Genomic DNA, 14,096 nt, shown 5'->3' on the forward strand with positions numbered 1-14,096 from the left:
AAGTAAAAATAACGATTCTACTTATTATTAAAATAGTCAAATTATTTATACTCGTTATATTATTTTTTTATAGAAATTCATATCCTTTTTTTTAATATATGTATAGCTTTATCTGTTGTTTTCATATTTATAAATGAAGTAAACAAATAGTTAAAAGTGGGAAAGTGCCCAGTCTGCTTTTAATTAGAAGCAATATTAAAAAACATCCATTATAGTTAGCATATTTGGTACCTCTCGTTTCTTTACGATCTCTCATATCTTTACGCACTTTTTCTGTGGACACAATGTGCGTAAATAAGCGAGAGGTTACTGTAATTAAGGTTAGAGAGCTTAATAAGTTCATAATGGAAAAAACAAACTAATAAGGCAAAAAATACTATTCAAATCAATATATCTCCTACAGTTTTGAGCAGGTTTTTTAAATGTTTCATTATATTTTTTTTTTTAATTTACAGGAAGGATATTTTTAACTGAATATATCTTCTTTTTTTAAGAGTTAACAACAAAAATATAATTTAATTATTCTACTTATTAACAATTTAATCAGAAAATCATTTATTTATAAGCTAAATTTTAAACTATTTACTACATTTTTATTATGTCAAAGAAAATCGGCCATGAAAAATTTTACGTTTGTTTGTATCTTATTTTCTTTATTAAACTGCGTATATCAAAACAGCTGATCAAAAAATTTATTACCAATAAAAATAACTATGTAAAATATGTTTCAAGTTTTCAAACGGGGGTAAATGTTAATCTAATTTGTTTAAAAAATATTAATCATACCAAAGCTGTAAAAAATTTGTTTTTATTACACTTTTGTATTTTCAAATTAATAAATTAGCTTTTTAATTTTAACTGGGTTTTTCGCTTGAGCAAGAAATCATAAAATTCAAAAAATGCCTAAAATGAATTAACTAATTTATCTTTTCAACTAAGTTAGGATTCATATATCTGTTAAGTACAATATGTTCTTGTCAATAATGCTTTCATATAAAAACTTAATTTGTAGTAAACGGTTTTCGTAACTTAAACGTTCATCTTAATTTAAAACCTTTTAAAACTAACGTATTGTCTTACATTTTAAAACTTTTTTCATAACTGTATTGTTAAACATTTATTACTCTTGCAAAAATCAACAAAATATTTATATATATTTCAACTTAAACACCTGTAGCGTCTTTTTTTTACAAAAACTTACAACAATCTATTAGAAGCATATACTTTAAATAAAGAAAAAAAATATTCATTGAATTTGTGGTTTAGACACACTTATTCTCATTACTATAATGCATCTATCACATTCTAACAACACAATCATTCAAAACTAGCCGAAAACTAAACTTATTGAAACAATTTTGCACTTTAGAGTCAACGTAGCAAAACTTTTTGAGACAACTTAATTATGTAACAGTTTTCGGTAATTTCAAGATACTTGTAGAAGAAGCACACTTTTGTCCATGCACCCGACTAGTATCTTGTTTCGTTCGAATCTGCTTGAACTCTGTGAACTTTCTGCTAAGCTCTTCACAGTTATTGGCCAGCTAGGAAGTACAAAAGTTGCTTTTTCCTGAAAAATAGCATGTTTATTTAGCAGAATGTAATGCACCTTACCACTAGTAAACAACCTTTTTAAATTGTAACTAAATAATAGATTTTTAGTTACAATTAAGGTTTGAAAAAATGCAATTCCGTGCAACAACGGTTTTTTTTTGCTATTATAATGTAAGAATTACCATAACAAGTTTTACACTCATACTATATTAAATAAATAAGTATAACCAAATCTTTGCTATACAAACATATAACAGTTCATAGCTGTAGTCTAAAATATATTTTTTGGCTCAAATGCACACAACTCTTCAAAAATTAACAAAAAAATACTTATTACATAATTGATGTTGAAGCTACTAGTTTAATGGTCTGCAAATCAAATTTTTAATGAAGCCTGAAATAAACAGAACTTTATATTTTAAATACACTAATATTTAAATAACAATGTGTTTTTAGAAAATTGAAAAAGACAAAGAAAATTTATAAAAAAAGTTAGTAAGTAGTTAATCCAAAAAAGTGGTTAAGTGTAAAAAATATGGTTTTCATAAACTTAATGACTCGAAATGGACCGCAATGTGAACCAGCAGAGACTGGGCATCCTTGCAATAGAGTATAAAGTACCTTATAAAACAAACTTACAACACGGCTTTTGAAAACTTTCACTTCGTTTGAATGGCCGCAACAGACGATCGAATCCACGTTGCTGCTGTTGGGGAGGGTGTTGAGGTGGGTGATTGGGTGGCTGGTCTTGGCGTAAACCTCAGCCATCACCTGAAAGTCGATCATCAGCAGAATGCATCCGTCGTTGCATCCCAACGCTATATGGGTTGGTCTGTGAAAATTAAACTCCTTTTTGCGTTTTTACTGTTTACATACTATTTGTCGTTTTAAAATTGTTTTTTAATGTTTTTTATTTGTTTTCATTAAAAATAACTTTGTCACTTACTTGTTTTCTTCGTCAGTGTTGTCCAGATGCAGAAAGTTTCCTTTGCACATCTGAAAAAAATAAACGTCAAAACTACTCTCAACACTAGAATTTATCATCTTTTCAATTAACTAAAACGTAAAAAGCTTGTATTTAATATAAATCAAGGCAAAGGCAACTCACAGTGTTTACAACGTGGCCGACGTTAATTGTTTTACTTAACACTCCATTCTTTATCACATGGACTTTTCCGTTTGAATCGCTAGCTAACAAGTAATCTAATTTCAATGAGCATTTTGAATGGACAAACGATGTACAAAGTAGGTGAGTTACTGCCGAAACACAATGCTGTCTCTGTTTACAAAATTACTTATGAACTAAATTTTAAATGAAGCATGAAAACATGTAAGACTTACGTCATCAAACTTTACAGTGACACTTTTTCAAAGCAGCAAAAGTATTTCTGATACAAAAATACTATGATAATGGGTTTGTTGTGTTTACTTGTTTTGTTTATATGTATTTATCATGGTTACAACAATTTCAGGTCACTTAGGCTAAATGTTAATTGCACGGTTTATTATTTTGTTCATCTAAATTTTTATGACTTTTTAAGTATTTATTATTCCTATGTTTTAATCATAGCGTATGCAAAATTAAATTGCAACTTTTGTTATTTTTCTTTTTATAAATAAACTGTAATATTTTTGCTTCAAGTATTGGTTTTAATATACCATTTATAAGTTCATAAATTAATTTCTGTGTTTTTTAATTATTATTTAATTAAATTTAATATAGTATAATTTATTTTTAAATATAATAATTTTGTATTACTACTTTTAAATTTTTTAAACGCTAAGTAAAAAAAAAAACAAATCATTTTGAAATCTGGGTTTTTCGGCTAAAAAGTGCGTACCATAACGGCAGGGCGTACCTAGGAAGTGCTTACCTAGTTGACAGGTAACTGTAATTATATAAAATAGTACGGTTTACAAATAAATATATTATAAAACTTAAGACTGGCTGTAGAAAAAAAATACTACTTGTACATTTTATTTCACAACAGAACTTTACTCATTACAATAAAAAAAGTTGAAAAACACTGATCCTGAACATCAAAATCTCTGTACGTGGTAGTAAAAACATACTTATGATAACTTTTACATATGTCTTGTATTTTCTTTAAATGAAAACAGTATAAAACCGCCACGCAGGGTAAAACACTCTATTTTTTTCTCAAATTAGTCTCAGTTCGAAGATCTTTCACCAGCTACAAGTTGCTTTTTGCGGCTTTTGAAAATTTAAGTAACTTTTGAGATATGAGGGATCAAATTTGGAAGTGATTCCCACACTGTGAAGTGATACATTTAAAAAGTGGGCCACAGCTAGCAATCCCTTAAAACTGTTATAGTCTAATCTCAAAATAATGATAATTGATCGTGTATTGTCTTTAATATTTTTTACGATTATTAATACTATTATTAAATATTTACCCAGCATTGTAACAAATTATTTTTTCAACTGGAGAGGTTTCCACAATAAAAAAAAAACAATTATTGATAGTCGGAACTATTTCCATAAAGTCTATAAAAAACTGTGAAGCTTAGAATGGTTTAATCGAGCTTAGAAGAGTTCGGCAAACTGGGGCCCGCGAGCATGTTTTTATTTTAAACAGGATGCAACCCATGAAAGGTTAAACCGGCGGTCAACTAGTATGCAAATATGTCCCGCAAAATAAAAATGCTTAAACTTATACTAGGTATACTGAGGTTGGAAGTAAAAAAAAAAAGGTCTTTGGTTTAATTTACGTAAAATTCGAAAATTATACTAGATATTTTGGGTTTGTATGGCCCGCAAAAATTTTAATACCTACGGCCCGCATGCATGCTAATTCGGCTCATATAAAAATAGTTTTCAAAATACACTAGATATTTTGAGTTTTGAAGCGAAGAGCAAAAAATTAAAAATATAAATAAAAAAGGTCTCAGATTAAATTTACGGGAGATTTGAAACCTACACTAGACATTTTGAGTAAAATATGGAAAGATAAAACTGAAGCTACGACTGCGACCCGCTAACATTTAAATCTTTAAAATTTGGGCCGCAACCATCAAATTCCTGCCGACCCCTGCTTTAAACCTTAATTTAAGAAATTTTAAAGAATACTAAAAATATCTAGAGATTAAAGGAAAATCAATAACTAAAGAAAAAAAATATTAGGCGAAGAAATTTAATAGTTTCAAACTAATAATAATTTTAAACTAATGTATAGAAAAATAAAAAATGCTTAAAACACAATTACTAGAAATTACATAATAACTTACTGCTGGATCAAAGCTATCTATGTTGAGTTTCCAATGCTCCGTAAATGCATTGAAACATATTATTTCGCCGTTCTTCTTTCCAAGATATATTTTGACTTCATTTACTTTAAAATAAAAAATATGATAAAAATTTACAAAAAAATTGAGCCTAACACTTAAGAACAGAATTAAGCATGATTTTTAGTTTTAAGTTTCATAACAAATCTTATAATGGTTTATCATTAACAAAATGTGATAACAAATATAAAGTGTAACTATTAAAACAAGTTGACTTTTAGGTAAAAACGTTTTCATTAAACATTTTGTACGAAAAATTTTATAGTTAACAAAACTAAAATATTTTTTAAACATCATCAAAAACTCTCACTCAAATAGCATTTACTGTATTTTCAAAGTTAACTGTTGTCAACTTCCAATAAGTTACATTTTACTTATTTAACTTACATTATTAGCTAACAATAATAGAGTTAATATTATACATTAACAGCCTAATCAATGATTACCCAATTTAAAAAAGTAATAGTAAAACCTAGTAATGGTAATATACCTTCTTAACAATTCATCAACTCTGCTTTCACATGTCTACGTAAACTAATTTAATTTATTATTTTTTTACAGATAGCTTTTTAAAATAGATAATATTAATAACATATTGCACAAGATGTACCTTTTGAATAATTAACAATAAGCTCTATAAATAAAATTTTTAATACTTAACTTGGTACTTAATGAAACAAACACTTAGAATTATATCTATACATTTTTTTATATAGCATTTAATTTCTAAAAAGGGAAAATAAAACGTAAATTGGTATTAAAAGGTTGGTAGAAGTAGTAGCTTAAAGGGACAATAGTTCTTTCAAATACACAGAGCTTTCGCAGCAAAAGAATAACATTTAAACTTGTAACCAAAACGAAATGCCAAAACTTAAACATAAAACAACTATCAGTGAAATAGAAATGTTGAATACATTTGCACTTTATTTCTCAGTAATTCCACAGCATTGCCACTTTTTGAGTTCTGGCCCAAACTATAGTATCTATACCTAATGTTCTTTTATTTCCTTAATAAATAAAAGGAAGGTTGTATGTGTATGCTTTTGCATTAAATGTTCACTAAATTTATGAGAAAAACTGTTTTAAAGATTCAACGTTAAAAGTTTAAATCTATTAAGATTAAAAACAAAATTTTTGGAAAATTTTATGTGACCATGTTAGTTAACTTTATATATAATTTTAAAAAAAGTTTGCTGTTTTTTTATTTTAATTGACTAACTTTAATCATACCACATAAAATACTAACTTTAATAAATTAAATCAAATTATGATAAATATTACATTCAGATAAAAAATAAAAACTACAATTCTATTTCTGAGAATAGTGAAGAGCTAGCCGCAAGGCAAAAAAATCTTAAATAAGCATTTCAAAATCAATAAAAATCACGTTCTTGAACAAAATTGGGTATATAAAATAACAAAATATTGAAAAATGATCAACTAAATCTCATTCTAGATCTAAAATAAAATCTGCCCTGAGACTTAAAATAAAAAATTAAAACTATCCTTAGATTTTTAAAAAGAATCAAAACTACCCTGAGTCATCCGAGTTTAGAAAAAAGTCAAAATACCCTGAATTATCCCGTGATTTTCTAGAACTTCAAAATATCCGGAGTTTCCCTGAGTACCTTGGGTGCGTGGCAACTCTGATTTTAAGTTATGTCTATTTTTTTAAATTAATTTCATTCTGTTTAGTTTTAAAACATTTTTCAGAAACTACTTACCTAATTACAAAATTCAAAGTAATATTTGAGATATAACTGATTGGAATTTAGGAATTACTCATAAGGCAGGCATAGTCGCAACAAAGCAACATTTACTCAAGTTTGTACCAGTATTTATTTCGGCCATTATCAACAAAGTTGATATGTGTTGCAACTATGCCTGCCTGATGAGTCCTAATAAGGACGAAACCGGTCGTAGGTTGTCTTAGATGCTATTGTTGATGGTCGTTCAGTGAAGATCATTATTTATTGTTGATGGCACAAAACATCTCAACTTTGTTGATGATAGCCGAAACAAATACTGGTATAAACTTATGTAAAACTTGCTTTATTTTTTAAATAGAGATTTTTTTGTGGTAAAGACTTTAATTTTATAATTTGTAAACTTCCTTACGTCTATAATTTTTTTTAATGTTTAAAGAACTTTTTCTGGAAATTCGAAATTTTGAAAATAAAGCTTTAAAAATAATGAAGTAGATAAACTTTCAGTGGATTTTTGAGAAAACTAATTAAAAAAAACTTACATATAAGTAAATGCTGTTTTTTTTTTGTAAAAAAGAAATTGGATCCTCTTATAGCCTTGAAGTAATATTTGAAAAAAAAAATCGTTATTGTAAGTAAAACAAAGTAAACATTATATATAAATCTAAACTAGTTTAATTTTTAATTTTTGAAATGTATACAAAACTAAATTCTTAAATATTTTTCATTTCTTTTTTTCGCCTCAAAATACAAAATATCATAAACATGGTTGCCACTGATCAAGCTCAGAAAAATTTCCTGACTTTTCCTGACTTTTTCCTGACTTTTTACTAAAATTTTCCTGACTTTTCTAAATCAAACTCTTACATTAAACTTATTCTAAAATACATAATCTAACACTTGAAACTATATAAAGCTTTCAATCTAATTTTAATACAGGTTAGAACAACAGTTTTTTGCTGAATTCTATCATCAAACTTCCAGTACATCACTTAAACTATCTGTGTATGATTGATGTTTGTAATAAACAGCTCTATCAGCAAAATACTTGTATTATTACCTTATCTTACAAACACAGCTTGTCTGAAAAAAGACACAAATTTTTAGCATTTCCTAGCATAAATGTATCTAGATAAACAAACGACATATAAGGAACTTTTACAATTAAAACCTTGATTCTAGAATTATGCTAGATAAACTTTTGTGTATATATCACAGTTTCACTATGGAAGTGTCCATGCTACAGATCATCAATACTAAAAAGCTTACAAAATCTGCTTGTTCAAGTAGGGTACTTGTTCAATATTTTAATAGAAAACTTTTGCAGTTTTATAAAGGATGTTTTACTAACTTATACCAGATGAAGGCATTGGAAATAAAATTAATTTTTTTTGTAAATTTCTAGGAAAATTTTGGAATTTTTTTCTGACTTTAAAGGATTTTTAATTAGTTTTTACCATTTGAAGGCTTTGGAAAAGAAGGAATTTTGTAAATTTAAACTGAAAAAATCTGACTTTTTTTTTAATTTTATCAAATTTCCTGACTTTTCCTGACTTTTTTTCAAAACCCCCCATTTTTTCCTGACTTTTCCTGACTTTTGTAATTTTTTTTTATTTTTCCTGACTTTTCCTGATTTCCTGACTTTTCCTGACCGAGTGGCAACCCTGCATAAACTATTTACTAACAAATATTTTTATGGACAGTGAGAGCAGTAGCTTCATCAAATGTAGTAGTCATATTTGATGAGCCTTTTAGAATTTGACCTTCAAAAAACACAATATATCTACCTTTGTTGTCAGCAACAACAAGATCGTGTGAATTGAGCTGAGATATATTATTCACACACATTTGAAATATTGATCCACACTTTGCTTCTAATGTTGAATATAGCTATAAAAAGTAGTCAACTTTATGTACAAATACTTTCTTAAAGTACTAAAAATTTAATAACTATTTTGTTTTTTGTTTAAAATTTTTATAAATTACTGAAACACTAGTTAATTAAGATTTAATCTAATACACAAAAACTTAACATTTTCAAACTTTTATAAAACATGAACTGGTCCAAAATTTGTATAAACAGGCGTTTTTACACCAAGAAGCCACTTTTAAGGCAAAAAAGTCAGCCTGAGTGACCAAAGACTAGTCTGAGTTACATCAAGCTAATCTGAGTCGGCCTGTTATTATAAGACAATTGTAAAAAAAGCATGAGCTAAAATATTTTAAAATTACTATTAAGCAAGCTTGAATAACTTAAAATGACTAAACAATAACAGAAAATAAAAAAAAATATTATGTTTCGCTTAAATTAAAGTATAAAAACTAGCCTGAGTCCGTCTGAGATTTTTAAAAAAGTTCAAAATTGGCCTGAGTTTTTCAAAAACTTCAAACTAGTCTGAATTATTCTGAGTAGCCTAAATGTGTAGCAACCCTGCTAAAAACAGAACTGCTAAGAACATTAAAGGGATACAGCAGTTTTAACACTAGTTTAACTTTTGATATTTTAAATTAAAGTATCAGGTTTGTGTTTTACTATAATTTAATATTCAAATTAACTTTTAAGGTAAACCGAATCAAAATTAAAAACTCCAATAGGTTTTGTGTTGAAAGTGTAAGTAAAAAAGCAAAACAGGAGATAATCTAAATATTTCTTATACAGGTATTATTCATTTTATTTCAAACCTTATCAATATTTCTTTCTAAGACGTTAAATAAATTACAGTTTCAAATCTTTAATTATATCTAAAATATTTCTTTTAATTTAACAAAATATAGTCATAGCCTTATTTCAATTAAAAACAACAAAACTTTTTGTTTTATCTATCTTAAATTATTAAAATCATACAAAACGTGTTTCAAAAACTGAGGTCTCTAGCTAAAAATTGCAGTAGAATATAGTACTATAAATAACTCATACTTAAAATTTTCATAGAAAAACAATTTTTCATTAAAGTTGCCTAAAACTCTTAGGCCTTATTTAAAAATTATTTTATTGTAGTAAAAACATTTCAAATAGAATTTGTTAACTACTTAATACAGATTCAACTGAAATGATTGAAGAATTGTATTTAAAATTAGAAGAGAAAAAATCAGGGTTGCTAAAGGTTTTTTGAAATTTTTTTTAGTTTTTCAAAAGTAGTTTTTTGTCTATTTTTAGTATAAAATTAAACTTAAGATAAAAAACTTTTTTTATAAACTCAATAAAGATTTTGAAAAGATAATTTAATGCTACTTTAAAAGTGTTTTATAACAGATAAAATTCTAGATGATACAAAAAAAAATATTGTAATTAATAGATTTTTTGTATCTAATCAAATTGACATCATTTTTAGAAAAATTTCTTAGAAATTCCAGGGTTTTTAGTGATTTTGTTAAAAATTTCATGTTTTTCAATGCTTTTGTAGCATAAATTGTCAAATTCTGGATTTTTCAGGATTCTAGGGTTTTTGGCAACCCTGACATATAGAACTTATTATATAAAACCTGTTTGATCAACCAAATTTGATCCTGTATATTCAAAAATTACTTATAATTTTAAGATATGGTAAAAAGCAACAAGTAGCTTAGTAAAATATTACAAATACTATAAACTTTACGAAACAAAAAAAGGTATAATATGATAAACCTCTTTTTACAGTCTTAATTAAAATAGAATAATTTAAAAAATTGAAATGTTTTTTGTTGTTTAAAAAAAACTTAATTAAATGTTAATTAAAATTCAAATAACTAAAATTTATTCTAATTTTTTAACTTTACTTTAGGGTAAAAAAGAAGTCCAAGTATTTCATAAAATTAGCTTTTTAAGTCATTAGTACCACTTCAAAATTGTCTTTATAAAACAAAAACTTTGTTTTTAGGCTAACACTTTAACTAAAAAACAAAAAAGAAAGTATGTTTTTAAGAAATTTTGATGTATTAATAAAAAATACTTCATAACTGTGGTACAAAAAAAAAGTTTTCCTCCTAAACTAAAATAATTTAAAAACTAGCAAGTATGTAAAATTTGATAAGATTACGTAAAAAATGTGGATTAAACTGTGAGTTTATCATACGATTAGACATATTTGTCTTTTTAGTTTGCACCTGCTAGAAGAAACCTGAATACCAGATACATCCTAACTAGACTATATAACAATAAATAAATTTTAACTAAACATTATATTTATTATTATTCGAACTACTGACATAGTTACACAAGAGCTATCAATATAGTTTTATTTTAAGTTTTTTACTACCTCACATTATAAAAATTATTATTATCAAGTACATTAAATTTACAAGTGTTTTATTTGTTTTAAATGCTTTGTCACAACTAACTTTCAAATTTTTAGAAACATCGTTATGGCTTTGCCAATGGTTTAACATATAAACCTTTATAGAACCATCTTCAGTTCCTATTGCGATAACGTTCTCTTCATAATTGAACAACTTGCCATAAGCAACATCATTAAATTTGTGTTCAGACTCTACAGACCACAACAATTTTATTTTATTTAACTCGCTTAACATTTCAAAGAGGTCTTAAAAATGAAACTTATAGTAACAATCAAAAGAAAAAAAAACTACTATTTATCAAAAAGTTTATACCATACCATTGGTATAAATAAACAACATAAATGAAGATGAAAATTATATACTTATTTGCAATAAGTAAATATACACTTAAAAAATTAAGAGGTAATCATATGGTACAAAGTAAAGTTAGTTTGTAAGTTATATACAATACTGAAACAGTTCAACTTAGGCAGTTATAATAATAAAAAATGATCTAAAAAACTAAAACATTATTAGAAAAAAATGTTTTCTCAAAATTCAATAGTTAAAAGCATAAAGTAACAGTTTATTTTAATAAAACTTTTCAAGTCTATACCAGTCAATGTAAGTTTGTGTTTTATGTGTACATTATTAACAAATTTAAGAATAAATAAAAACTAAAAAGAACTTTTTCTAATCAAAAACAAATATGTATGGATAAAGAAATCAATTATAATGTATAATAAACATTTTTTAGATTAATTAAAAGACTCAATGACTCTCTAAAAATATTTGAAAAACTTATACTAGATTTCATAAAAGATCAATACTTACCAATAAAATGTAAAAGCTGTTTAATTTTTTTTGTCAGAGACTTAATACAAGCACTTTTATTTTAACCATCACACTCTATCTTTAAAATCCAATTACCCCTAGACTCATCATGTTTAAATCATTAGCTACTATACAAAATAAATAAGACATAATAATAGCTTAAATTAATTTTTTTAACAAATTAATAAATTTTTATGATAAAAAAGTGTTAACTGTTTAACTGAATAGGGAGTGAATATGCATAGTAAACATATACTTTTATAAAGGAATAAAATATTAATAATTTACTTATCAGGTTCAAAATATTTAACAAAAATTAATTAGTAACATTTTTAAGTGGTTGACCAAAACTACTTACAGATAATAAATTATGACAGCACAAATTATTGTACAAAAAACTCTTCTACAAACAAATAATAGTTGATAAGATCAATAGAAATTGATGTCCTTTAGACATATTTGATCAATTCATCTTGAAATTTTACTAAACTTTTCTTTAATTTAGAAAATGTTGGCCTATCATTTGGCGAATAGTGCCAACACCTGACCATAAGTGAGTACAAATACTCAGGACAACTTAGAGGTCTTGTTAATCTATACCCATCTCTTAATGATGCCTCCATTTCAAAATCATCAATGTCAATGTAGGGTATACCTCCTCCTGACTGCAACTCCCACAAAAGAACACCAAAACTCCATACATCTGATTGTGAAGAATAGTTATGGTATATCAATGACTCTAAAGCCATCCAGCGAACAGGTCTGTTTTCATTGTCACCAAGACAACAATAATCGTTTGGAAATAAGTCCCTAGACAAAGAAGAATCAGTTACCATAACAGTTCCATCAGGGTAGATAACACAGTTTCTTGCTGCAAGATCTTGATGTACAACTTTGTAAGAACTTAAATGTTCTAAAGCTGTTGATATCTGTATAGAAATGTTCAGTAATTGCTGAGATGTTATGTAGTCATTCCTGTTTCTACTGTAAGTTACTTTATCAAAATTAGACTCAACTCCTTGTAGAAAGCATTTCAAATTTTTTCCTTTAATAATGCTTGGATAAATGATAACAGGCAACTTATTAATGTCAACCATAAACTTTTCCATTTTTAACAAATTTGGGTGGTTTGATACTTTAACAAAAATAGATGCTTCGGCAATAAGCAACTTTTTTTGCATTGACGTTGCTAAACTTGTTACAGTTTTGATCCAAACTTTGGCTCCGTCCTGTAGTTTTGAACAGAAAACACGAGAAAAAGTTCCTTTCATTAGTACTTCTTCAACATCAAGATGATATTTAGGTATTGTTATACTTTTTAAAGAGTTTTGTAGCTCATCTAGAGTTCCATCATCTTCTAAATTATTTACCATACAGTCAATATTTGTAAATTTAATATTAGGTGTTCTATTAAATCTATTTATCACTTGGTTATTAAGAATATCTGGCTTGAGGAAATGATTGGAAATTGACCCATTGTCTCTACTATACATAACAGCTCCAGTAGAGTTAAGCAAAGAATGTTTCTTAGATGAACGAAAATGTACAAGTGCTACAACAAACACAAACAAAAAAATTGATGTTGTGAACACAGATATTGCTATGAAAAATGCTTGAGTAGAGTCACCACTATCAGTAGTAGGAGGTATGTAATCTTGTTTGTAGGTGGATCGGTCTTTAATCTCATCTTCTGCATAACAAGTTTTTAAACGCTTAATAACCATTGTACTATTACCAGCTGCTACACTTGCATCCTGATATTGGAAATAGAAAGACATTTTTAAGGCAATAGACCCGTTTGATTTTTTAGAACAGTTTAATGGGAAAACAAAACTACTTAAATTATCAGTTATGTAGCCTGACAGTTTTTGAGTCAGATCTTCACTAGAATAAATTAAACTTTGGTTACTATTTAAAGAACTATTATCAAAATATTTTATTTCTGTTTCTTCTACATTAATATCATACAAAACATGCTTTTTGGTTTGAGACTTCCACGATAATTGAACTATTGGTTGATCACTAGAGGCATGAATAACAAATTTACAAGCATTTTCATTCACCTTACCATTTCTAATATAAAACAACTGGTGATCTGGAATCCCTAACAGTTCATACACATTAGTTTCATTGAGAAGTACATCTAAATAGCTGTGTGTAAAACTTAAAACAGACAAGAAGTAAATAAAGTAATAGATTTTCATTTCATATTTCTATAAAATTTTTTGAGTATCTGTATAAAATATTAATAAGTGTAAAACAATAATTTTAGTATGCTATATAAAGTTTAAGTAGAAAATCCAACATATATAAAGTACATTATATTAAAATTTAAAAATTTAAACAGCTATAAGCTTATTAAAAACACTAAGTAGTACTCATTTATGTTTCCAAATTTACTTTTATCATTTAAAAAAATAATAGTAAAATAGGGAAACTTGG

The 14,096-nt window shown here is 26.5% G+C and overlaps 1 protein-coding gene across 1 annotated transcript; it reads right to left on the reverse strand.

The window, feature by feature from the left end:
* Nucleotides 1-762: 762 nt before the first annotated feature.
* On the reverse strand, nucleotides 763-13,883 carry LOC145833334 (tyrosine-protein kinase RYK-like). Its single transcript, XM_082940517.1, has 9 exons — nucleotides 12,110-13,883; nucleotides 11,655-11,670; nucleotides 10,884-11,086; nucleotides 8,252-8,456; nucleotides 4,804-4,907; nucleotides 2,663-2,833; nucleotides 2,501-2,550; nucleotides 2,194-2,386; nucleotides 763-1,570 (listed from the first exon to the last, which is right to left on the reverse strand). Exons 1-9 carry the CDS (start codon nucleotides 13,856-13,858, stop codon nucleotides 1,427-1,429), a joined length of 2,835 nt encoding a protein of 944 aa, XP_082796643.1. The 5' UTR covers nucleotides 13,859-13,883; the 3' UTR covers nucleotides 763-1,426.
* Between the last annotated feature and the right edge of the window lie 213 nt (nucleotides 13,884-14,096).

This window comes from Thalia democratica, chromosome 4, assembly GCF_965202585.1.
Source record: "Thalia democratica chromosome 4, ktThaDemo2.hap1.1, whole genome shotgun sequence".
Taxonomy (NCBI): Eukaryota; Metazoa; Chordata; class Thaliacea; order Salpida; family Salpidae; genus Thalia; species Thalia democratica.